The sequence below is a fragment of the Aulonocara sp. 'chitande type north' Nkhata Bay genome, linkage group LG18, assembly GCF_057382095.1.
Source record: "Aulonocara sp. 'chitande type north' Nkhata Bay isolate Kocher_YH1m ecotype deep benthic linkage group LG18, A_spYH_male_GT1.1, whole genome shotgun sequence".
NCBI lineage: Eukaryota > Metazoa > Chordata > Actinopteri > Cichliformes > Cichlidae > Aulonocara > Aulonocara sp. 'chitande type north' Nkhata Bay.
The window spans coordinates 9559374-9586763 of record NC_141361.1 but is presented as its reverse complement, the minus strand read 5'-3'; the positions used below and the strand labels follow the sequence as shown (position 1 = coordinate 9586763).

General features: G+C 40.2%; 2 protein-coding genes across 3 annotated transcripts; one reads left to right on the top strand and one right to left on the bottom strand.

Annotated features, from left to right (window-relative positions):
• Nucleotides 1-501: 501 nt before the first annotated feature.
• On the bottom strand, nucleotides 502-3963 carry eif3f (eukaryotic translation initiation factor 3, subunit F). The gene is made up of 8 exons (XM_086270497.1): nucleotides 3807-3963; nucleotides 3333-3403; nucleotides 2371-2450; nucleotides 2149-2286; nucleotides 1965-2056; nucleotides 1663-1799; nucleotides 1393-1506; nucleotides 502-791 (listed from the first exon to the last, which is right to left on the bottom strand). The coding sequence occupies exons 1-8, from the start codon at nucleotides 3916-3918 to the stop codon at nucleotides 714-716; spliced, it is 822 nt and encodes a 273-aa protein (XP_086126623.1). The 5' UTR covers nucleotides 3919-3963; the 3' UTR covers nucleotides 502-713.
• On the top strand, nucleotides 3749-22020 carry kcnj9 (potassium inwardly rectifying channel subfamily J member 9). 2 transcript variants are annotated; one of them, XM_086270495.1, is made up of 11 exons: nucleotides 3749-4025; nucleotides 4327-4528; nucleotides 4661-4906; nucleotides 5036-5151; nucleotides 5742-6177; nucleotides 7305-7518; nucleotides 10686-10887; nucleotides 12542-12734; nucleotides 12980-13177; nucleotides 15289-15419; nucleotides 20419-22020. In XM_086270495.1, the coding sequence occupies exons 5-11, from the start codon at nucleotides 5880-5882 to the stop codon at nucleotides 20683-20685; spliced, it is 1503 nt and encodes a 500-aa protein (XP_086126621.1). In that variant the 5' UTR covers nucleotides 3749-4025; nucleotides 4327-4528; nucleotides 4661-4906; nucleotides 5036-5151; nucleotides 5742-5879; the 3' UTR covers nucleotides 20686-22020. The 2 variants fall into 2 exon arrangements, with proteins under 2 accessions (XP_086126621.1, XP_086126622.1); XM_086270496.1 differs by lacking the exon at nucleotides 5036-5151 and having other exon boundaries at nucleotides 4327-4906.
• Nucleotides 22021-27390: the final 5370 nt, after the last annotated feature.

Here is a 27390-nt window from a genome sequence, read left to right as displayed (position 1 = left end):
TGGTTCAGTCTGAAATTAAGCCCATGCTCATTGGGTAGCAACTTGCAAATAAAATGTCATTAGCCAATGAGCATTTCCTGGAAAATCATAATTTCTGACTTAGTAAATTTAATGTTTTATGAAATATAACTTGAGCTCACAAATAATCAGTAAAATGTTGATGTTAAAAAGGACTGGAAGGCCGTTAACCTTATAATTCTATGTAAACCAAAGTCCTTTTACAGGCAGACGTTCCCACCGCCTGCTGACCTTCAGAAAGAATGAAAGCTTAAGGGGCCTCACACCCTTAAACTATGCTCATCTTTTACACCACAAATGAACTCTAGTCAAAATATATTGGTGGAGGGCCAATCAAATGTCATGGGTCGAACAGCCACCCCATGTCCCCCCTCTACATACGCCCATGATAAGATATAAGGTCAGTTGTCTCCTTAAAAATACATTATTACAGATCAAGAATCATGAAGCAGGTTGACAGCAGTAAATGCGAGGTGTCTAATAAGCAGAAAGGAAACGTGTTAGCAGTATGATCCTTCCTTTAATGTTCATTAGCTACTTGTGACAAACCAAGCAGCCTTAAATTTAATTACCATCTTACCACAGGGAATGAACACTTTGTGACTGTTTAACATCTTTATTTTCATATCAGCCAAAAAAAAAAAAAAAAAAAAAAGGTACAAAAATTAAATATGAATGACTTCAAAGAAACCCTCTCAGAGCAGCACCAGCTTCTCATTGAGAGCAATCTGTGCTTGGGTGAGGTTGGACAGGTAGGTCACCATCAACAGGTCCTGCAACAACAAAAGAGAGCATTTAGATTCACACTAAACTAAAGTGAAAGATTATAACAGCATAACAAGGAAACAAGATTAAAGGATGCTTTAATCTTGTTTCGGGCCCAGATAAATGATGCAAAAATACTTCCATCTTCTAAAGCTTCTAATCCTGAAGTAAAACAGTATGATGCAAGTAGAGCCCAGAGACCATAAATAACCATAAAAACAGGAGGAGAGTTTAATTAAATGCCAAAAACAACTCAGAGCTCACCTAAAGCCTCTTATATAAGAGATATGACAATTCAGTTTACTCTTTTTAGAGCCAATGTGTTTATACGTGGAGAGAAATTAAGTACATTATTGCCACAACAATAAAATTTTCAGCTACTTCCTTGTCACAACAGGTCAGCACAGCGGGTTCGATTTGGCAGTTTATTGCCAGATGATCTTCCTGACGCTAGACTTGTGTCTCTACCACAATAATAAAAATGACAGTGTCTATTAAGCTAGTCTCTACTGCTATTTTTTAAGTGCCATTTGCCTGTCTGTTTAGATCAAATAGCAAAACAAAAACAGTAGTTGTCACTGATATAGTAACTTAAACACGAGCACTTACATTGATGTTGGAATTGAGCATGTTCTCAAAGTCCTCAGGTGAGATAGTGGGCACTTTGTTTACCAGATCCATCAGGAAACGGCCCACGCTGTTGTCTGCTGTCACCTTGCCAGACTGAAACAGAACAACATGAACTTCATAGCCATCATCAGCGCAAAACTTAATTACTGCTCAAATGTTCCCAGGTGACCAATATTAAGTTAAATTGGCAGGGATTTAATTAGAAAAGAAAAAAAAAAACCCAGGGGACAAGTTTGTCTTGATACTCACCAGCACATCCTCAATGTATGCCAGCACTGTGGTCAACATGTCCTGTACCCTGGCTGCAGCACCACCAACCTGAGACAGGTCAGAGGTCAGCCCCTTGGTACGACTGGGGGTCACACGTGTTCGCTGTAGCAGGTCCACTAAAGAACAAATAGAGAGTATAATATAAAGTTTTCTTTCCTTTCATATGCACCCCAGCGAGTTGTTTGAGACACTGGGATTTAATTATTTGGCATTTCACAGATACTTAGTCACGAAGCATTTGTTTTCAAACAGTCGCCTTCATTTATTCTTTGTATTCTTACCGCCTATCCTCTCAGTGTCATAGTACACATACTTGACAGACAGTGGGGTGAACATCACACCAACTGTCTTTCCTGGCACACCCATCTGCGCACTGTGTAGGAGACACACAAACACATTCAGAGAAGCACTTTCAGGCTGTAGATGATCACATAAACACAGGCGCTGACAGAAAGATCAGCCAACCTGACGTAGGCGCGGATGTTCATTTTGCCACTCTGCAGTGCCGTGTCCACGGTCAGGTGAATGGGATTAGAGGCCTCACGGCTGTAGTACTCGTGGATGAGCACTGAATGTTCTGTGATATCAAAGCCTGTGGCATACCTGTCAGAAAAGATGAACATCTGCTAAAGAATACTGTTTTTTCCACTTTTAACTTTAAATTGTTAATATGACCGACTGACGCACCATCCGATGATGACCTCTGTAGGTGAAACCCTCTTGTGAAGCTCGTACATGTTCTTGGCAAACTCCATGTCCACAGCAACCTGTTGTCAAAAACAATGCATTTAAGCACAGCCATGTACACGGTCTCGTAAACATTTCTACAGAATCATCTTTCACTTGTGAAAGAATTCAGTGATAATTACATAACTGCACATTACCTGCACATGTGATGTGACAATAAAAGTGATTTGATTTGATAATACATGTATTAGTCATAGCTACCCTGTAAGATATTTTGTAATTCACTGTCTCACAAAGCAGGATTAAACATAGTAGGTGGTATCAAAAACCTTAGAAACTAACGATTTAGCCTCCACCCCATACCTGATAGCATAACACCACCTATAGTTTTCTGAGGGGGGTTGTTTCTATTGTTTACTCAGCTACTCAAAAGTAGTGCTTTGCAACACTATTACACATATCAAAATGAAGTATCGCTACAGTGACCCAGATCATATCCAGAAAAGAACTTCTTGTAACAGGAAGAATCACAATCAGAATACTTTATTAATCCCCAAGGAAATCATGTAGCCTCAGTAGCCATTTAGAAAAACTACCAGGAATTTATTCAGCCTGGTATTTAGCAGCCATATCGAAATTAAAACCTTAATGGACATTTAAAAACCCAGACTCATCTAATTAAAGACACAAAAGCACAAACACACAAGTTTGATAAATTTTAGTTATCTTTTTCTTTGTTGATGCTCCTAAGATTTTAATTCATGACTCTTTGAGTTTCGGATATTTCTAACTGAATAATGCGTTATTCTTTAGATTACTTGCTGAATGTCAGTTTCGTGTCTTGTTTATTACTCGATGGCCGATGTGGAGTGGCTACTGTATTACTGGCCCTTTCCACTTGGCTTCAACATCAGCAATAAATAAAATTATGTTAGCTGCAAATAAAGAGTTTAGTAACATACCTCATCTTCAGATTCATTGTGAGGGACAGAGAAGCAGTTGGTCACCTCGATAGAGTGCTTGTCAATAGTACCTGAAAAAAGCAAATGTTTCAGTTCTTACATTATATTGTTGTAGCGACGAGCAGCTTCACTGTAAGTTAGCAAACAAGAGGATTCTCCATTAAATCGACAGTAATAAGCGCTAACATCAGCGATCTTTTCCTGTTGCTAAGCATCAAATGAGTGCAAACCCCACCAAAATGGAAAAAAGTCCAGGTGATTTGCTAACTTTTTAACTATATGAACAACTGAGTGGGCGGCCAGCTGTTACGAGTGATGCCGCTAGCTAACTAACAGTAGCTAATGCTAGTCAGCTGCTGAACTGAACCAGCATGTGTTAGCAGCTAAAGCTAAAAGCAGCTAACTATGCGGCAACTGGTTTCGTGCGAAATCGGTCCAAGCGGCGCAGGACAAACATATTGTCTTTTTACTTACCCAAAAGGGTTCCAATCACACGACTCGCTCCCTCATTTCTTCGCTCGTAAGAGTCGCAGATAGAAGCGAGAACGACGGGATGAATTTTCACAACTGGCCCGAACACCGACATCTTGGAAAAGGAGGGCAGACTACTGATCACACTGCCTGAAGAGACCAACTGATTACCGGCGTCATGGACACATATACCGCCACCTTGAGGCTGGCGGATAAATAGCGGTTAGTGAGAATAATGCTAATTATGATCAAGTCATTGATATCATTGTGATACAATGTTGTAGGACTGTATCTTCCTCTATAAGCGGAATTTTTTAATTAGTGAATTATTCTAACAAGGAGTCTGGTATAATAATAGTAATAATAATGTTATTATGGAAAAGCCATAAAAAGGATTGCATCACAATCAGACCATATTTAAAATGACATATACAATGAGCATTATTACATCCAATCTGTATGTTTATGTTTCTGCATTTTTGCATTGTTACTGCATCACAAAGGCCTTTAATTTCCCCATCAGTGAACTCTGCAGATGCTGAGGGTCTGACCGAGAGGAGGGAGAGGACTGTCCCTTCTGTTGTGGAAATGAGAAGCGTCTGAGGCAAGCAGGCAATCAAGCAGGCAGGCTTGATAGGGGCTGGGCTGATGACAGCATCCTCTACCGCTCCACACCTGACCGACTCCATCAGATACACAGATGATGGAGCTCTCCGCGCTGCCGGGTTATTATCCTGTTGCCTCCATTTCGCACATCCACTGCCAGACACATGTTCTGAAAAAGCCTTATCGTTAATCAGAGTACTTGAACTGTTTTTTTCGGGTTTGTTTGGGTGTGTGTGTGTGTGTGTCTTTAGCTTGGGCTGCCCGCTTTTTATTTTTTGTGAATACTGAGCGGTCGGATCGAGGTGGTCTTTGTTTTCCAGGAAAAGCGAACAAGAGTGGACTGATTATGCTGCGTCGCTCGTAAATACCAGAAATGGGTGTAATTGAACCAAGGTTGCGAATCCTGGCTCGTTCTTGGACTCGATTTTCGCCGTTCTTATGGCAAAACATCTGCCCAATCTGGGTCTTACACATCTACAAGTTGGTGCACTGAGCAGGTAGGATTTTACTCGTTTATCTTTGGTCTGTGTGACATTAAAACCGTAGCTGAGCTGTTTGGTTCCTGTAGCCCTCTTGCCGGCTCACAGACACTCTTTAACAGAGGCTATTTCTGATCCATCCATCAGGCGTAGTGCGTCATCTTGACTGTCACCATCAGTCTCCTCTGGCGTCCAATCCGCCAGTTGTCCAAATGGACGCACATCATCCAAGGCTATAGAGGACTAGGACTCCATTTTACTGAGTAAATATTTCATCACGTGTCGTTATCCATGTATATATTTAACTCGGCTTCTTATATAGGACTTATGTAAGACTATTTCAACAGGCCTGCTGTATAAATCCAGCATATTTAAAATAGCACGAAGTGCACTTATACAACACACACGTCTGGGCCACACACACACTCCTAGCCCGAGGCTTTTTATGAAACATACAGACCAGTTAAAGTGGCTCTGATATGCATATGCCATGTCGTGCATCAGGAATAGGGGTCTTTCAGAGAACTAATTTATTCTACCATTGTGTCTAATTTCCAAGGACTTTCAAAGTTATCCATATTCAATCTGAAAATAAGGACTTATTCCTTTATTTTATTATTAAAAGACTTCAAATGAGACTTTGACAATAGTAATAAAAGCACAAAAAATGATACACATTTATTTATAGGTTTTTAGAATTTATTATAGCAACATCAGAGTTCAAGCACTCCTGTGAGGAGGTCTTGTTTCTTTAAAGAAATCATTTGACAGTGAATTATTGTGACAGTAAAACAGATAATCAATTCCATTGTTTCATTTGATCAGATCATTGTGTTCTTCTGCTTTATTCCAGGCTTCAGACAAGCAAACAAATGGTTCAGTCAATAGGTACTGGACAGACTCTGCCTTAGGGAGGATATCAATAACACATTAATACTCTTTACACGCTTACACACACACACACAAACGCACGCACACACAGACGTAGACCATGGCTCTGGAGAACTCCATCTTCCCCTCCCGTCCGGACTCGCTCTCGCTCCCTGTGGAGGAGAAGGTGGAGAGCGAAGAAGTGGAGGTGGCCACGGAGGTCACAGCCTCCACGGGAGTCTTCAACGTATCGGAGGAGCTGGGCCACGTCGTCACCACAGAGACGACTTCTTCCCTTCCGAACTCGGCTCCGGTCAAGAGATCGTTTCAGTCCAAGCTGGCCGAGCGGGAAGCCAATGCTAATCAGCACAGGAAGAAGACACAGGGGACGGAGAAGGAGAGGGGACGGTTCGGGTGGGGTGAGTGACTCTCAAGATGACATCTTGTCCTTGATCCCCCTTCTGTTTGGAACAGTGCACACACTATGTTCTTTAAATGTTGTGGCTTCTTTCTGGACCTGCAGTTCAACCAGACTGAAATGCATCACTATTAATCTCTTTGTATCTGATAAAAATCTCGAGAGATTTAGAGATATTGACTTACTCCTGGATGAACATTTTCTCCATTCAGCCCTGCACCCTCTTCTCCTCCCCATCTGTCTCGCAGTAGTAGTAGTGACTCTTTTCTAATTTAGACCATACTGCAGAGCTTCACCCCTCAGCAATTTTGACAGTCTTGCTCATTAAGCTCTGCTCTGTTTGCTCCAATCTTTGCCGTACATCTTCATAGAATAAAAAGAAAGAAAGCCTAACTAGGGAACTAGGGAAATGTGCAGTTTATATGACCCTTCGGTGTTTTAACTCCAACTTGTGATCAAGAATTGATGTCATCATCGCAAAGGACAAAAATCCTACAAAGCAGAGCCAGACTTTTTTTGCAGAAAAGGCAGATTTTGTTTTACCTTAAAATAAGTCTCCATAGCTTGAGTAGCATGCACAATGATTGATATTCATTGATTAAAGCGTATGTGATAGCGGTATAGTGTCATAATTTCAGTTCTGGCTTGGTGCATCCACAGTAAAAAGCCTATAAAACAAAACAAAACAAAACACAGATGAAGTCCAGTGTTATAGCTTTTCTTCTCCAAGCGTTTGATGATGTTGTCCCGTCGCACTTCATCTGCTCTGTTTTATTCACCTGTCATTTTTCATTTATGTTTTCCCTTCTTCACCAGTCTGACTTTCCTTTGAGCCACGCTGAATCTCCCTCAGTAGTTTTGTCCCTTGCTACCTCCCTGTGTTTATGCTCACGTCTCTCTAAGTGCCTTCATCCAATTCTCATCGTCTGACTGCAGTCAGAGTTGTAGCTTTAAAAACAAAACATTTCAGAAAGGGAGCCTCATGTTTTTGAAAGTGTTTAATGGAACAATAAAGAGTTGTCTTCAACGCTGTAAAGGATCAAAAGGCGATGGCACTTTTCCTCCCATTTGTTAGCCTCACAGATTTCTAATCGGGCCCCTTCTCTTCTGTCTCCACCCTTCCACCAGCCCGCACTCGCCGTAAGAGACAGCGCTACGTGGAGAAGAACGGTCGATGCAATGTGCAGCATGGTAACATGCGGGAGACTTACCGATACCTGACGGACATCTTCACCACTCTGGTGGACCTCAACTGGCGTTGCTCGCTCTTCGTCTTTGTCATGGCCTACGCTGTAACATGGCTCTTCTTCGGAGCCATCTGGTACCTCATCGCCTACTGCAGGTAAGATTTAAGATAAAGTCATGTGCACTAATGTATTTGGATCTCTTGCAGTGTGGGAAATCACCATTTGATCTCCCGCTGAATTTGTAAGTGTGCTACCTTGCAAAGAAATGAACAGTCTTTAATGACATGACACTCAGTGGAGAAACTCTTGTGGGCAAACACAGCAGTAAGATGTTTCTCATAGTTGGCCACCAGGTTTTCACTCATCTCTGGAGGGATTTTGTCCCACTGCTCTTTACAGAAACTCTCTAAATCATTTTGGCTTCTTGGCTGCCGCTTAACAACGCCAAGCTTCATCTGCCTTTAGAGATTTTCTATAGTTTGAAATTAGGAAACTGGCTAGGCCACTCCATGATCTTAATGTGCTTTTGCAGACACTAATTTGCTGCCTCTGTGGTATGTTTTGCGTCATTATCATGCAGGAAAACTCATCCATGACGCATCTTCAGTGTTCTGGCTGAGGGAAGGAGGTTCTTGTTCAAGATTTTATAGTACATAGCACCGTCCATTTGCCCCTTAATGCAGTGAAGTCATCCTGTACCCTTAGGAGAAAAACAGCCCCAAAGCATAATGCTTCCACCTCCATGCCTGACTGTGGGGATGGTGCACTTTTGGTCATACTTAGCATTTCTCTTTCTCCAAACATGACAAGTCGTGTTGATGACAAACAGCTTGATTTTAATATCATCTGACAACAGCAATTTCTCCCAAGATTTCTCTCAATAATTTAGATATTCACTGGCAAACTTAAGATGGGCTTGTACATGTGTGTTCTTGAGCAGGGAGACCTCGTGGTGTTGTAATGTTACCAGTGGTGCTTTTGGTCACTGTGCTCTCAACTGCCTTCATTAAGCTCCCTCCTTGTAGTTTTGTGTTGATGCACCACCTTTCATCCTCACCCCATGAGGCAAGATTGGTCTGATTGATCATTTTATATTTCTTTCATTTCTGAATATTCACACCAACAGTTTCCACCTTCTCCCCAACTTCTTGCTGGTCTTATAGTCCGTACCAGACATTATGCAGATCTACAATTTTGTCCCTGACAGCCTCTTTGTCTTGTGGTGGAGATGCCTGAATGGGAGAAATTGAGTTGAGATCAGGAGTATCTGTAATTGATTGATTGATTGCAATCTGTTCTACATGGGCACAGAGCCAATCTGTGGAGGCCACAATTCTGGTTAGTTGCAGAGGATCAAATATTTATTTCAATCAGTGACATACAAATGACTTTATAACTTTTGTTTGTTTTTCAGTTGTTATTCTGTCTCCATTACAATGAAATTACCATAAAGGTTAGAGACTGTTCATTTCTTTATAAGTGAGCAAACTTACAAAGTCAGCAGGGCATCAAATGATCATTTCCCACAGATTAAGTCCTGATCCATAGGATCCTATTCTGAATCCAAGTGATATCAGGAATATGGGACCTAATTTAAACTTTATCTTTTCATATGGTAGCAACACATTATGACCAAAAACAGGATTTTCCCTTGTCTGTGTGCTTTTTTCTGACAACAAATCCTCACATTAAAGTTTCTTGTTTTGGGAAATTGTCTTTTCATATCTAGAGTTCGAAAAAAAAAGAAGACCATCTTTATGTTTATGTGATCCCATCCAGCAAAATCTTAGTTGGACAGAAATGTAAACAACACTGTATGTATGTAGCTAAAGAGTTGTTTTTGAGTTACTTGAAAAGACATATAATTTCACTAAAAAGTAAAAGAACATCTCTTCCTATTTGTCACCTCTGCAACCTCCTCAACAAGCAGATTCACAGCCAGACTCTTCTTGCTGTGCCACTGCCCTTTGCCCTTTGATGTAGAAATAAGTTTGGAGCGTTCAGAATTTCATACAAATGTTATTAACCGGAGTGGACATTGTGTTGCAACAATTGTGTCAATTTGCATTAAAAAAACAAAAATACATGTATTTTTGTTCTCTGGCTGTGATGTAGTGGTTTGCTTAACATTCACTTTGAAACAAAGGTTAATTCAATTGTAATCAAAGCCATTCAGAGCTCTTTTAGACCTGTAATCATCAGAAAATTTCAGAGAAAGCATAAACATGGATTTATGTTTGCAATTAATTTGAATTCAAGTCTATGTAATAACTCCAAAAATGCAGAATTGAACCATTTAAACAGAATTTTGCTCATAAATTTGGTGCTTTTCTTTAACGAGTGCAAAAATTGAAGCGATGTACTGTATAAGATATACTGTGCTAATCAGGGAGCTTCAGTGGGGATGGCAGGGAAATTTATTTTAGCTCTTTTCTTGTTTGACAGCTTAGTGCTAAACTAAGCTGACTGCCTTCTGGGTGCGGCATCATATTTAGCAGACAGCTATGAGAACATTATTGATCTTTTCACCGTATTTCCCCCAAAGTCCAACCATTCTTTAAGTGAGCATTAGATTTTTACACATCTACCATAAAGGCCAAAACGAAGCTGCTTTCTCAGCCAAAAAAGCAGATGACAAAGCAGTATTAATATTACAGCGTATTTCATCATGATGTGCTGCGTCTTCATGAGCTGTGATTGCTGGATCTCTGCTCTAATTAACTAACGTATTCGTCTCATAAAAATTGTGACCCTTTTTTATATCAATTGCAGGCCATTCAGTTTTGTGCCAGAAAGCTGTCAGTGTTGCTGCAATCCCTTTGTCACCAGCACAGGTCAATAAAAGTCATAGATTATATAAATGACCTAACACCACTTTCGCTAATTAGCGCTCCCTCTCTGGCTGGAGCTGTGTTAATCGGGGACATTAGTGTGTGTAGTGTGTGTTAGAACAGAAATTCTGCGGACTCTTAGTGGCACAGGATTGAAAAAAACCCTCAAAAGATGCTGAGAGCAAGTTGCGCGTGATGATATATGATGAAAGTGGCGGGTTTCTGCAGCCTCGGCAAGAAGTGACAGCATAAATGTTGGCTTAAGCACCATGTTTAAATCTGATGAACAGGATTGCTCCTATTCATTACAGGAATTAGCTGCAAGGTGGTGGAAAATTTAAATGGAGAGATGAGTCGTCATCTATATATTTCTGCACCTCCAGTCTAAAAATATATATCTTCTCACTCTCAGTCTATTTTTCCCTCTTGACACCCACTTTGTCACCTCCCGCCTTCCCTTTCTCACACATTCTGCTTCTCCTCTTCCCAAGGGGTGATCTCGACCATCTGGAGGATGAGACGTGGACGCCGTGCGTGAACAATGTCAATGGCTTCATCTCGGCTTTCCTCTTCTCCATTGAGACCGAGACCACGATTGGCTATGGTCACCGTGTCATCACCGACCAGTGTCCGGTGGGCACAATGCTGCTGCTGCTGCAGGCTATACTGGGATCGATGGTTAACGCCTTCATGGTGAGCAGCTTAACTGGTAAAAAACAGAGATGGGGAAATATTTAGAAATCCATCCATCCTTCTCTCGATTTCGTACCCCTTACCTGGGTTCAGTTTGCAGTCTAAGCAGACTTCTCTCACCCCAGGCACCTCTTGTAGCTCATCCAGGGGGAAAACGAGTTCCCGAGCCAGCTGATTCTTGCAGGATGACTGAAACGCACAAACCCCTCCACCACAATAACATGGCAATTCAAAGATATACGGAGGATATGATTATTCAGACTTTCAAACATTCACTTTCTGATAAATTATGTTTTTTGTTATATTTGTTGGTTCTGTTTTGCCCCACTGTGTTTCTATTTTCTGCATTTTTCGCCCTCCATTCTGTGTCGCCCTGCCTCTGTCTTCATGTCCTGTCTTTCAGTTGCTCCTTCTTTTACTCTAAAGGTAAAGATGTCTAATTTTCCCATCGGTCTTCTGTGTAAATATGACTGTGTGTTTAAGATCGACTCCAGCTTTCCTGTGATCCTGTATCGGATAAGTGGTAAAGAATGGGATGGATGGATGCCCTTTGGACTTTGTGTTTTTTTTTTGGTCTTTGTAACATTACAAGTTTCCTTTTCAATATTTAAACCAGGTGCATGTCCTGCAATTGGGACCTCTCTTCCTATCTCCTATTAAGCATGAGTTTAAATTCATGCAGTGCCAAAGTGAATATTCTCAGTAATTTTGGGATATAAGAATCTTAAATAGACGCTTTCGTATTTAGAATGAATACTGCTGACATCTGTGATGGTTTGTTATCTGATTATGTATTAATGACGATGTAGACATGAGTGTAACATATGTAGCAAACAAGATTGTCAGATGTGTTTTAGCAAAGCAGGAAGTCAGATTAGAGAAACAAATGGAAACGAAAAATGAAAAACAGGCTTCGGAACTTCTGAGTCAGTGTTCAAATTCAGCTAACTCCTTTTGTGCCTGCAATTTCTGTTTGACCCGAGACTGTTTGCTTAAACGGAAGCTTCCTGTCAGCTCAGCTGAATCAAATAAAATAATGATACGCTGTTTTTTTTTAGCTTAGAGAGAAGATTGAATGCACAAATACAGTGGAGCCATAATGACGCAAATTATATGCAGATGGTATTCTTCCTAAAAAAAAGAATATTTACACAGAAAATGCCGATGAAGCTCAATTTTTTTTGCACGGTGTAAGCACTCTTTTGATGAGGATGAATTCACACTCCGACATCCAGGCTGAATCATGTTTATGCATGTTTGGGAGCTGGAAACATTCCAAATTAACAACTGATGTACACGTAGCGTGGGCTGTTTTACTATGCATATAAAAACAGTTGAGTGTGGGGTTAAGTCAAGTGTCACTGATCTTTTTAGACAAGAGAAACTGGCAATAGCAAGCTCTTCTAAAAAATGATCAAGGTTAGTTTGTATTCAGCGGCCACAATGAATGTGTTCCAGATGTGCAGACTACACCGGAATTATTCAGCTCTTTAGCTGATGTGTTTGTTATAAACACCAAGACATATGTCTTGGTGTTTATATATTATGTTCCTTTCATAATAATCCTCTGCTTTTCTACTTTGTGCAAGGCTCCCTGTGGCTTTGACTTTTTAGCAGGGCCCATGTTTCACATTGTTCCTTCCTCTCTGTCCAGGTGGGCTGCATGTTTGTAAAGATCTCGCAGCCTAACAAACGAGCTGAGACGCTGGTGTTCTCCAAACACGCTGTTATCTCGCCGAGAGACGACAAGCTCTGCCTGATGTTCAGGGTGGGAGACCTTCGAAGTTCCCACATTGTGGGGGCCAACATCAGGGCCAAACTCATCAAGTCTAAGCAGACTCAGGAGGGTGAGACAGTTAATAATGAATCTTTCTTTTTCTTCCTTTGGTGACAAAAACTGTAACAACTACACCTATTGAAAAATCAAATGGCCCAGTATATAATAACAATAATAATAATAATAATAACATACTTGGCCATGTGAACCGCTCATTCTAAGATCTCTTTTGTGTCTTTCTAGTATTCTGTCATTTTAAACCTGAGCTTCCAGGTACAACCTCTCTCCTTGTCTCCACTTTATTGGCTCTTCCAGGTGAGTTCATCCCTCTGGATCAGACAGACATCAGTGTGGGCTTTGAGACGGGCGATGATCGTCTCTTCCTGGTCTCACCATTGGTGATTTCCCATGAGATTGACGCACGTTCACCCTTCTGGGACATGTCGCAGGCCCAGCTAGAGAAAGAAGACTTTGAGATTGTGGTCATTCTAGAAGGAATGGTGGAGGCCACTGGTGAGAAGGCAAACACCAAATTAAGAAACATCTGCGAGTTTAAATCTATTAATGTAACCCCTAAAAAAAGCATGTTTTATTTGTTGTCCTTGATTTTGAAATGAAGAGACTCCTCCTGTGGGCAGAAACCTTGCAAGCTTTGTAAATCACCCTTAAAACTAACCACAGCACTGAGCGCTATTTTGGGGATTGCACTCATACATTATTTTGTCCCGTTTATTAAATCTAGCCCCAGGTCCTATAATAAATCAGCAAGTAAATAGTAAATAAAGAAATCATCTGGTTTAGTAGTTTAGAGTAAATTAAAACATTGAACAAAAAAAAATAAGGAGAAACTCATTTCCATGTATGCACAAGAAATGACAAAAACCTAGAAGTCACGGTCTAGCAATCTGCAGTCTGATGTTACCCCAACAGAAAGCAAACTGTTTAAAACTGGAGACTCATCTACCCTTGGGCAAATCACAGAGCCCTGCTGCGCTTACTCACTCTTGATAAATCATCAGTAAAAGTGGACCTATTATGCTATATATTTCCAGCGCCATATTTTTATTTTTAGCCTCTTCTAGAGTGGCTTTGCATGATTCACAGATTCCATCCATCTTCTTCCGCTTATTTAATTCATTGTCGTGAAGTGGATCCCAGTAGTTGCAGGGATTTAGAATGACCCGATCCAATTTAACCCGATCCATGTCTTTGGACTGTGGGAGGAAGCTGGAGTTCCCAAAGAGAATCCACACATACACAAGGAAACTGTACAACATGCAACCCTCCTTTAGCTAATTTCTTCCAATTGGCTGCCCCTTGGAAACAGATGGGAAAGGATTCCTATCCACTCACCCATCCATCCATCCATCCATCCATCCATCCATCCATCCATCCATCCATCCATCCATCCATCCATCCATCCATCCATCCATCCATCCATCCATCCATGAGTCTGCTAGATGAATAACTGACGACTACTACTACTACTGCATTTTTGTCACAAATATAGAATACACTGAGCAAATTTTCTTAAACGAATAAATGCAAATATTTAGTGGCAGTTCCTACCTTGATTTGCTGCCATCTTTCCTCTCATCCTACTATGTTTTAAAAAAAACAAACAGACAATGCATGATGGGATAGGTAACAAAATACTCATACTAAATACATAGCTGCTACACACTAAGTATTAAGTGAATACAGACAGAGTCTATATTAATCCCTCCTCCTTGATATCATACAAAGTTAAGAGAAAAAAAAACAGTTTTAAAGAAAGTGTACGGAGCAGTCTGAACTTTTGGCTCATAGGGATTACTTGTAAAAATCCTGACTTTAACAGTATACAAGAAAAGAAATAAGGAAAAGCAAAACTAATCCTCTTGAAAAAACATATCATATCAATTTATAAAGCACTTTAAAAAAAAAACAACAGGGATGAACAAAGTGCTAAACAATAGCACCAAATATAAAAGACAAATCGAGGCCACCAGGTAGATGATATAGAGACATAAAAGAGTTGTGGAAGTTAAACAATATAGGAGTACACTAAAGTATGTTTTACTTTCTCCTGCTAGTCTTAAGTGCATCTGGATTTATAGGATATTCATTCCCAAAGTAATTTGCACAAGCTGGGACGTTCCAAATATTATGTGCTTGTTTATCTTTTCTCCCTTATCCCTCTCTTATATCGCCTTACGTCAGATTCATTCTGAGAGGATGATATACTCTACTAGTTTCCTCACAGTTTAGCAAGAACTCAGTGTATCGAGGCTATTCAGGATGTGTATCTGTGAGGTAAAGGTGGCCTCTCCACCTACACCAAATATTGATTCCCTTAGTCAGAGCGCTATGTTACAAAGACTTAGCTGACAGTCATAACTCTGCTGCAGAGAACATCCTTACAACGACAGCTTGCCAGTGAAATTGTTTGTGACTAAATGGGTAAATGAATTATGTTTGTGTAAGAGTTCTTGGTGTGGTGCTTTTACTCTTCTGCTTTGCCATAGCCAGGCACAGCGAATCCAGTTAATATCAAATCATTTATCACACAGACCAGAACAAATGCCGTGAGGGAAAATGTGTATTATGAATCTCTATAGTCATCCATTTGTTTGTGCATGCAGGGATGACATGCCAGGCAAGGAGCTCGTATCTTGCAGAGGAGTTGTTGTGGGGTCACAGGTTCAGCCCAATGATGTCGCTGGCAGAGGGCTTCTTTGACGTCGACTATGGAGCCTTTCACCACACATTTGAGGTAATGTCTCTTGAAGAAGATGTGATGAGGGCAAGCTAATAAAGCACAGCATGATTTGTTGCACTCCCATGACACCTATCACAGGTGTCACTGGAAAAGAGAGGGGGTACACTCTGGGCAGCTCGCCAGTCTTTCGCAGAGTTATACAAAGGGGTGGACAAAGATTGATGCTTTGATTTACACCTAAAGCCAATGTAGAATCACCAGTTAACCTAACATGCACGTCTAGTAAAATCTTCTCTTATAAGTATGTGTACCTCATGAAGATGAAGTGCCTCAGGGTCTGTCTTAAAATATAATTTACTATTTAACAGAAAATCTCACCTCAATTTTCCTAATCATGATCAACAAGCAGATAGCCAAGGACTGCATGAATTTGTGTTTAAATTTACTCACAGAAATTTTAAAGTATTCCAAATATTCTTAGTGGCTATGTTGGTTTCCAAAAACATTTAATATGTGACATTTCTGTTAACAGTATAATTTATTTTAATTATTATTATTATTATTATTTTAATTTATTTTCTCTAGTTATGGAAGAAGGTTTGCTTGGCTATGACGGAAAACATCATAAGGTGAAGGAAAGAGAACAGTAGTGTTCAGAGAACCTGCTTCACTTTGAGTAAGGCACTTCAAAATGTCACAGTGGATGACTGTCCTTAGGACGGGCTACAAAGTACTCATTTGGCTTCATCTCGATGTTTTCTTCTTGTGTTATTATATACAGGCTCTATATATGGACAAGCATGTGAAAGTTACCACTAAAATCCTAAGGCTAGAAATAATTTAAAATAAATGGTGAAGTTAAATTTTTGTATTTTCTCTTCCCTATTAAGAGATGTTCCACTTTATTCCTTTATTAAAGCTTTCTGCATAGCTGAAGTAAAAATAATTAACAATAAGCATCCGCACCAATCTGTCTGTCGATCTCCCGCCGCCCTCTCCTCTCACTTAATGAACAAAACTCCTTCACTTGGGGCAGTAACTCATCCCTGACCCAGAGTGGGCACTCCACCCTTTTCAGGCTGAAAACCATGGCCTCAGATTTGGAGGTGCTGATTCACACTCGGCTGTAAACTGCTCCGGTGCAAGCTGGAGGCTATCACTTGATGAAGCCGACAGAACCACATCCTCCGCAAAAAACAGAGACGAGATTCTGAGACCGCCCAAGTGGATGCATGCCGCCACTTGGCTATGCTTAGAAATTCTGTCCATAAAAATCATGAACAGAATTGATTCAACACCCACCAGGAACGAGTCTGACTTATTGCCAGCTATATGGACCAAGCTATTGCAACAGTTGTGTGAGGATGGAATGGCTTGTAGGGGTTGTTGGGCAAACTCCCCTGCACCCTCAAGTATCCTCGAGATGGTAAAGAGTCCAGGTCCAGTGATGAAAACCGCATTGCTCCTCCTGTATCTGAGGTTCAATTAACGGCCTAGGGAACAAACCCTCTCATCCACCAGGAAAAACTCCAACGTACAAGCAGCAAGCCTAGGGGATACTAAGATACCTACTCTAACCTGCCACCTCTCTCCACGGGCAACTCCAGACTGTGACAGAGTCTAGCCCCTTTCCAGAACTGATTCCAGAGCCCAAGCCGTGCGTTCAGGTGAGCCGACTATATCTAGCTGGTACCTCTCAACCTGAGAACTAGCTCAGGCTCCTTCCCCACCAGAGAGGTGATGTTCCATGTCCCAATCGCTAGACCCTGTAGCCAGGGATCGGTCCACCAGGGTCTCTGACCCTATGGCGCCTCCTGCAGGTGGTGGACCTACAGGAGGGTAGGCACATGTCCCTTTTTTCAAACGCCCTGTGGACTAAGTCCTGGCCACCAGGTAAAAGGTGAAGATCAGTAAAGGAACCTTCCTGAAACGAACATTAGAAATGCCATCTTGAGAACTCCTATTGGGATAAAGTAATGAAATGAACTGAAAATAAACAAAGGAAGCAAATGAACAGTACAGCTTGCGAGTAAAATAGCTACATAAATGTAAGGCTTCACTGTTAGTTCCTCAGAGTTTAAGAAAAAAGACAATTTTCTATAATTCATCATCTGAACTAAGCAACAATTCTTCTAGAAGCACCAAGATTATTATCTACTCTTTGTCTGTTATCCCTATTCCTGTCTCCACCTACACGTGTAACTGGCAGCTGAATTCTCACATTCTCTTGGGGTTGTTGAAAAGCATGCTGGGATGTGTAGGAACTCTGACTAAAGTATTTATTTCATGTTTATTTTTGTAGAGATGTGGACTGTACATTACATGGACATGTGTTACATACGTGGGCATTTGTAGCCTAATGCAATGAGTCTTTAAAAACATAAACAGAAATACTAACTGAAGTGAGCACTGAAGTGAGCAGACAAACACAGAAAATATGGTGAAGTTTGATTCATGTTCAAGTTTGCAGGTTTTTTTCTGCATAAAGGAACTTTGGAAAGATGTTTTTGCCAAAGCAAAATCACACAGATTGTCATAAGATTATAAGTTTTTAACTAGTTTTGTTATTTTGGATGAAATTTACTGAAAATAACAGACAATTTATATATCAAATGGTTTAAAATAGCCTGAGAAAACAGATGTCTTTAAAATAAAATAATGCAGTCAGAGTTGTATAAGTGGATGAGGCAGATTACACTAAAAAGATTAGGAACTCGCATTTAAGCTGGCAGAACTGTCAGGCTGTACTTAGACACAGTAATACTTTGAGATAAATCCTAAGGTCTTCATGCTAATATGCCCAAAGTGACATGTTGATGTTTAGCATATTAACATGTTACTGACTGGCAGTAGACACAATGCATAGTTGAGTCTGATAGCAATGTCTTTAGTTTTGCAGATATGTGATTATGGAAAAGTAGATGGTGGTTTATGGTTGTGGTGGCGCTGACAGAGGGAAAATTGTAAGGATCCATTAAAGTAATTTGATATGAAGACAGTGAGACAATGATGAGGCGTGAGAGATGGGTTCATGGTGGGGGTGGGATCATGTCAGCTCGGCTCTGAGCCCCTTCTTGTTTGCAGTGGTGATGGACAGGCTGACAGATGAGTTCATGCCAGAGTCTCTATTCTGTTCACAGAAGAAGTTGTTATTTGTGGGGAGGCAGGCAGAAAGGTGAAGATACAAGGCGTAGAGGTAATGAAGGTAGATGAATTTAAATACCTAGGGGTCAACTATGCAAAGCAATGGACAAAGCACAAGAAAGATGAGGAAGAGAGTGCAGGCAGGGTGGAGTGGAATACGTGAAAGGGGAGGTTTTTATAAGGTGGTAGTGAGACCTGCTATACTGTATGGTTTGGAGACAGTGGGACTGACATAAAGACAGGAGGCCGAGGTGGAGGTGGCAGAGTTGAAGATGATAAGAGTTTCACTGGGTGTGACCAGGACGGCCAGGATTAGAAATGAGAACATCAGAGGGACAGTTCAGGCTGAGCATTTTAGGAACAAAATAAGAGAGACAAGGTTGAGATGGGATATAGTGGACAAAGGAATTTGAAAATGCTCCTGCCAGGCAGGAGGAAAAGAGGAAGACCACACAGAAGATTAATGGATGTGGCGGATAAGGACAGATGAGAATATTAGGGATAAGGTGACCCCTAAAGAGATCAGTCAAAAGAAGAAAATAATTTTGTAATGGTTTTTATTTTGGTTAGTTATAGTTTTTCAAAAATAAAAGTTCTAAAGCCAGTCGACATTGTCTTCTCAAGCCATTGTGCTAAAACAAGTCCTGCAGTACTTGCTCTTGCCATTTTACCAACATTGTCTGTAATTCAATTACACAGTGATCATTGGATAATAAATACATTTTTAAAGTGTGCTTTCAAACTGCAATGAAAAAATATCTGTCTATTTATTTTATTTTATTTTATTTATTTTATTTATTTTTTTTTTACCATTTTGCTAATGTATGCTGTTTGTTTTGTTAACTTTCCTTTTAATTATTTTATAAATTGAGTTAAGTTTTGCACATCCTGTTATTGCCTTTTCTAAAGCACTTTGCTATTCATGTCTGGGTAAAAGTTTAATATAAATAAATGTTTCCTGCTTGCTTGGTGGGATCCATTTCCAAACAAAATGTATGACAAATATTAAAAGCATAGTTAGATCAAAATAGAAACTTCAGAAACATAGGACACTGTTTGGGTGGTTGAAGGTGAGCGCTATCAAGTGGAAGTTGCTTAAAATTCTCTGCTGCTGCTTCTTTGATGTGTGAAATCAAAATACAGATGCTGTAAAGCAGCGTCTGGTGCTTTGATGTTCTTAAAGCCTATGGAAGATAAATGCACTGGCTCGTGTATAGCACTTTTCTACTGTACTTGAGCACTCAAAGCACTTTATATAAGATGTCTCATGTTTAGCCATTCACACAAGCACTTTTTTCTACATATAAGGGCCACCCCAAAAGCTAATATACTAAAACGGAAAATACTGAAATGGAACTATATGTGTTAACTCTAACTTATGGAATACATGACGGCAATTACAAAGTCAATTCAAATCAATTTTTATAGAACATGTTAACACAGTAGAAGTTAACCAACATGCTGCAGAGTAAACAATCGAGGCATCATTAAACCATTATAATAAATTTTAAATAAATCAAGCTAATTATCTGATGATATACTGTGACCTGAATCTAAACTGAAACTGAAAAGGTCAGCAAGGATTTTGGGTTCATTCGGATGATAGAGCAGGTCATCTGCTAATCAGTAGGTTGGTGGATCATCACTTCCTAGTTGCTCCAGTTTGCATGCCAAGTATCTTTGGGCAAGATACTAACCCGAAGTTGCTCTCTGAGGCATCAATCGGAGTATGACTGTGTGAAAAAGCATACCAAACAGTGCTAGTGTGAATGGGTAAATGAGGCAATTTGTGTAAAGTGCTTTCAGTGGTCAGAGTAGAAAAGTGCTATAAAAGAACCAGTCTATTCATTTTGGACTACACAAAAGTTAACAGAGAAATCCTCATCTTACTTTTCTGCTTCCTTCTAAGGTGGACACGCCATCCTGCTCAGCACGAGAGCTGTCATTAGCTGCAGCCAGACTTGATGCTCATCTCTACTGGTCCATCTCCAGCAGGCTGGATGAAGAGCCCACTCTGGCCAACCAAGCGGCCAAGCAGCCAGACAGCGGCTCGGCCAGCAGCAGAGGAGGGGAGCCGACCTTCATTGTCGGGGAGATGACTGACATCCAGGAGCAATCAGGACTGGGCGAGCTGAATGGCAGCGTTGCCACCGACCAATCAGAATCCGAGGCCTAGAACAGAGAATGTTTGCAAAGACCTTCAGTATATCGCCATTACCATGCCACAGTTTCCAGACCTTTACTTTCAAGGCAACAAGTAGTTTCATTAGGCTCACTTCTGCAGTATACTCCATATCTTATGTTACCATCTGAAAGAGTTTATTTCTTGAAACTTTTGTCTTTTCTTTGTGCGTTCGTCTTTGTTAAAAGTGTACTGTATGTGTGCTATCTCCTTTCAGTTTGTTGTGTTAGCTCCAATCACCCTTGCCTATATCTACATTTAAATGACAATACTATGCTTTAGGTGGGGTCAACAGCAGTATATCCTGTGGACCGAAACAGAAACGTAATATGTCCTGTTGGGTAAAAGGATGGCTTCATGTGCAGAGTTAACTATATAGATTGTATACATTTAAATAGGTACAGTGCATAGATGCTTTATTTTCACATGCACTAACATCGACATGGTAGTAGCCTCACATTTGATTAGATGCAAGGATTGTTATGAGATTTAATGCACATCCATCAGGTGTTAACAGGGTGGGAAATTAACACCAGCACACAGCCGCTGGTACATCTGTCTGTTTGGCAACAAACCATCGTGTGGTGCTAGAAAAATGTCTGAACACCTATTTGACCTGACAAAAGTGTAAAAGCATCTGTGAACATCGCAGCTAGCTTCCTGCCCAGAGATTAAGCACTATTTTCTCTTCAGAGGACACAAAATGGTAAATGGTAAATGGTAAATGGCCTGCATTTGTATAGCGCTTTTCTAGTCCCTAAGGACCCCAAAGCGCTTCACACTACATTCAGTCATTCACCCATTCACACACACATTCACACACTGGCGATGGCAAGCTACATTGTAGCCACAGCTGCCCTGGGGCGCACTGACAGAGGCGAGGCTGCCGGACACTGGCGCCACCGGGCCCTCTGACCACCACCAGTAGGCAAACATGGGGTTAGTATCTTGCCCAAGGATATTTGGCATGCAGCCAGGAGGCAGCTGCATGCCTCCTGGCATGTTAATGTTTGTTAAAACTACTGATAGAAATTTGCTGCACTCGACACATTACGGTGAGTAGGGTATGTAAAACCTTTAACGTAGAGACAGGTTAACACTCAAGCGTATTCGTGGCTTCGTTTCACATGCAGTGTGTGTACAACGAGGGTAAATGTATCTTTTGTCCCCTGCCAAGTAGAAACTTATAAAGCACAACAGTGTCCTGCTCAGTTCAGCCCAAACTCCTGCTTCTGCTGCTGTGTATATATGTGGTCATTTTTACTTGATGTTTTTAATATTTAAGATGAAACATCAATTAGAATGAATAAACTGCAGTATATTCCACAGGATCTGCATCTGTTTATGTTCTGACGAGAAGCTACATGAAATATGCAACATGAGCGTTCACAAGTTTTCGTGTTTGATAAGAAAACTGGTGTTCAGTCCTGAAAATTTGTTTAATCCTTTTTACTATTAAATTATGTAGTCTAACGATAATAGATAGGCTGAATATATCTTCTCAATTATGGTAAATACCATTCAAGGTTCCCATACTTTGCTTTTGCCATTATATACATCAGCAAATTTCAGTGGTGCAAATGGTACTTTCTACCCTCATACACTTACCTGAAAATGAATTACACAAAACATACCCCATTTGATAAAATATGATGAACTGTTAAACTATTAGCTCTATAAGCATTTTATTACGTACACCTTGCTAGTCCCAGGTTTAACCCCTTTCATCCATTGACATGACAGCATAACCCAGTTGCTGCAGATACGCCGACTGAACATCCACGATGCGTCCCAAAGGTGATCTACTGGATTGAGATCTGGCGACTGAGAAGGCCAGTGTACAGCGACCCTGTCGTGTTCACAAAACCAGTTTGAGCTTTGTAAGATGCTACGTTTTCCTGCTCGAATAGCCTTTAGAGGCTGTGGTCATAAAGGAACAGACGTGCTCAGCAAAAAGTCAGGTAGGCCATGGCATTTACTCCCGTACACCATTATACCACCAGAAGCCTGAACTGTGACACAAGGCAGGATCAATCCATGCTTTCATGTTCTTTACACCAAATTCTGACCCTACCATCTGAATGTCACAGCAGAAACTCATCCGACTAGGCAACATTATTCTAGTCTCCCGTTATCCAATTTTATTTTGGTGATCCGGTGTCAACTGAAGCCTCAGTTACCTGTTCTAAGCTGACAGGACTTGTACTGTTGCTTTCTTAAGCAGTCTTTCTATTCTCCTCCAACCTCTCGCATCAACGACACATTTAAACCCAGAGAACTGCCGCCAACTGGATATTTTCTCTTTCCTGACCTGACTACCCTAGAGATAGTTGTGTGGGAAAATACCAGTAGATCAGCAGTTTTTGAAACACTCGGAACAGCCTGTCTGACACTAACAACCATGCCACGTTAAAAGTCATTTAAAGCACCTTTCTTCCCCATTCTGATGCTCAGTTTGAACTTCAGCAGGCCATTTTGACCAGGTCTACATGTCTAAATGCACTAAGCTGCTGCCATGTGATTGGCTGTCTATTACCTAATTTCCTTTACCAAGAAATCAAAGATTAAAAAACCTAATATAATTACACCTAAAAGTTGGTCTTCTGGATCCTTGTCAGATTTGTTTTGTTATTTTGTGAGTGACAGAACCACAAAAGGCAAGGTGCAGTTGTAATAGCATTTACTTTGGGTGGAATCAAATCACACAGTCAAAATACAGCACTATCAAGATGCATTCTCCATGATAACAATGGTTTCACAATACGGTAAGTCTGTAATGCTAAGTACATTAAAACACAATCGCCTACCGTAGGATATCTGTGTTCATGAAGAAGAAAAATGTGTCTGAGAAGCCAAAAAAAGAGCATTATGTATTTAATAACTGTACTGTCGTGCTAGTGTGAGTTATTCTTTAACTTTAATTAACAGTTATCCCTGATTTTCTTTTCTATCCATTGTCCGCCGTCTCTCCCTTTTTAAGGCTGTTATTCTTCTTCTCTGTAAATAAGTTAACTTTAGTTTACCATTCGTCACCACTCGGTGTCAGAGAGTCGTGACTCTGGTCAAACAGGTAGGGAATACATTTAGAGTTCCTTTATGTGAAACATCTGAGCTTTTAGTTTTTAATTTTTATGAGTATGACTAAAAGGCAGTCAATGTTGGCCTGCTTTTAACCTTTTCTATTAAAAACAAACATAAAAAATGGCCTGAAATCATCTGAATCTATAAACATCATGTCCCTGACTAAAATGTTTAGAGACATACAGACCCTGTGACCAAATTAAAAAATAAAATTGCAGGTAATTTAGATAATTGATTTAGATAATGCCTTAAAATAATCCCCTGAATAAGTGCTCAGATTACATTCAAGTAGTGCGACCTACTTCTAAAAAAAAAACCTTAATTTTTGTTCTCATTATGTACATTCAGCTGCTGATTAGCTTCTAATTAACTAATGGTCCATATTAAACTTCATCAGTGTCTCCAGTAGCAGACTCACTGTACTGTACATCTCATTAGAAATTCAAGGGCTGGCTGTCAGCAGCCAGAGAAGTCAGCATATTGGGTTACTAGGCAGAATCTAGGCTTTAAGAAAAAAGACATGCCTTCTCTGTTTTGGCTGCTAGATGGCGGTACAGATCCCCACACATGCTCCTCCCGCCAGTCACACAGCCCTGTTGGCATATAATGAGATGGGGTCCCCATTTCAGCTGTCTCCTAGGCAACTAGGGCTGGGGACAAGAAGAGGGCAGGGTGTGCATCTGCGTGTGTGTTTATATATACATAGATGTGAGTGTGTGTTGTGATTTTCTCAGAAATGAGAGTTTATGAAGAAAGTCAATGTCAGAGCTGATGTGACATTTGCAGTTTAATATTTGTGTAAGAACAGATGATGATGATGATGATGATGCTCAGCAATGACCTTCAGCTGCAAAGAACAAACGTCCTTGACTGTGAACACTAAGACATGCAGGATATTGACTGATTTCTGTGTTGTTTTTATATGTCACAATAAAACCATACAAATATCACACAGAAATACAGGTTTTGTCATCTAAATGTGTCATTTTGAAACAGAAAGAGCCTGAACCATCAAACTCAACAAAGAAACAGCAAACTTACAGATAAGAGCCAGCTTTTACTTTCACCTCAAGTTGTGTGACAAAACTGGGACCAGACATGATTTGCTTTTTGAATAAAAGCCTAAGTGCAAGTTTAATAGTTTCTAGTGATTTTGAGTTCGCCCCTCAGCCGAACCCCAAGTGCACATGTTTCCGAGTTCTAATTATGATTTTAATGAGAGGCTGTTTTGCATGATACCTGCTGAGCTGAAATTAATGTTTTTCTTGGCGGAAGGAAGTCATGACGGTCTTGTTTCAGTCTAAGCATTCAGAGGAAACAGGTGAGGAACATTTAGAAAATTAGTAGATATAAAATATCCGTTATACATTCCACCAGTTTCTGCAAGTCAAATAAAAAACTTTTTCTAAAAACTTTTTGGAGTCCTTGAAACGCCACACTGACCAGAGGCAAAACTACTCAGCTTATTGAATCTTATCTTAAGGCATTGTGTGTGTGGTCTACAACTACTATAGCAGCAGTTTTCACACATTTTGTGCAAAAAGGAAAAGTCAAAATTACAAAGCATACCTGATTTATATTTGTGCAAAATACACAGATAATCTATGTCATGGGTGTCAAACTCATTTTACTTCTTGTGCAACATACAGCCCAACTGGATCTCAAGAGGGACACAACAGTGAAAAACATTTATTTTCTATAATAAGTGTAAAGGAACAGGAGCATATTCTGAAATAGTTCACATTTTAATGAGACTCGCATTTACAGAATGGCTGAGATGTCTTAAGAAAAACAAATGCATTTACAAGAAAGTGTCTGAATGTCGTATGTTAATGCCACACAACACTGAGTGAGTCTACTGTCACTGAACAGAGATCACAAATAAAAAATACAACATTATTTTATGTGAATTTTACCATTCAATTTGTCTAGCTCTAACAATATGTTTAATTGTCCACGTATTTCACTTCTGTGTAACATATGGGGATACAAAAAACACATGATTTAAAAAAGTGTAAGTAATGGCTTTGCTTTAGGTGCCATCATGTGGGATAATTTGGACCCTCTGGCAGGTCACTTCTGGCCTCATGTTTGATACTGTGTCTTTTTTGGCACGACAGCAGTTCTTCTTTTGATTGTATACTCGGGTGACAGCACCTGGGCATGACGCCTGCAATACTTTTGGTTTCTGTGCAATAACCTTAATTTAACTTTTTTTTCCATTAGACAGTATCATTTTGCTACCTCTGGCTCTGGTTTGGCACTCTTTTGAAGGCTTACTTTATTTTCCAAGTGCCTCTTCACATTGCTTGGCTCAGTGTTAGAATTATTGAGGTTTTCCCAGCAGATTGTGGACTGAGGGCTTCTGACCAGTTGAAGCACTGGTGGTTTCTTTTAAGAAATTTCATTCCCCCACCTCCCAAATTGTATGTCCTTCTCACTGATAATTAGCCTTTGATGCGTCACAGTGTAATATGCCATTCATCCTGCAAGTGTCCGAACAGATTTGGATTCTCATTAACACAAGTTTTGTTCCAACAATATAGGGCATAAATTTAACTTTGTAGTTTTAAAGCAAAATTAAAATGTATCCTTTACTTTATGCATCCATGTACGTAACAATATAAAGTGCAAACGGCACATCATCTGGGAACCTCTGTCCTAGAATTGACAGTTTCAGAATTACTCATAACCAATTGTAAGCCATCACTGTACTGTGACTTTACAGTCTACAGTCTACAGTGTGTACATGTTGGAGCACCTATAAGTGATATATTTAACAAAAGAGCATGTTAGTGTTTTATAAGAGTCTCCTAATGTGGTAGCCAGATCAAAATGATTAGTGAGACCCGTTCAGGTATGGAAATGATCTCCTTCCATACTAGCAAAAATAATTTGAAGTTCATATTACTGCACTGATTGTTTTTCCCACTTCTTCCAAGTCTCCATATTCTGTTTTCATACTGCATGAACCACAAGGTTCCACTGTAACACTCTGAAGCCACTAACCTTCACCAAGCCATAAAAAAACCTCAGTCAGATCCTTCTTCCTGCTGTTCTGCTGATGAGAAAAACAGGCAGCAACACCTCTTGTATGTGTAATGACTTCAATCTAAAGTGAGATCACATCCTGGTAACAGCTGCTCTCAGAATACGGGAAATTAAAGCACAACATTTAGGCAATGTATGGAATTAAGTGAAGCCTAAAATATCCAACTTTATGTCCCATAGCTCCAAACAAAAGTACATTTAAAAAAGAAAAAAATCAGAATTCACCTTCTGATACCAAAAGAAGACGCCTCATTTCCAGAGTGGATGTATCTCTGAGACCTCTAGTTGATTACCTTAAAAGCATTAAATTAGATGTAAAAGCAAAGGCTTGCACCCAGTTGAAGAAAACCTGCCATGTGAAGTAGAGCAGCGCTGATACAAGAGTTAGACCACCCACTGTAGCATACAGCAGGCTCTGAGGCAGGCTATGGAAATCGCAAAGTCATTTTCCATCTGCTAAATGACATAATTTCACATCACTTACACAGTACAGACTGTTTTCGCATAAATCTCCCGACCATATCCAGACAAGTCTGGATATAAAGGAGGTCTAAAAGTAATCAAAAT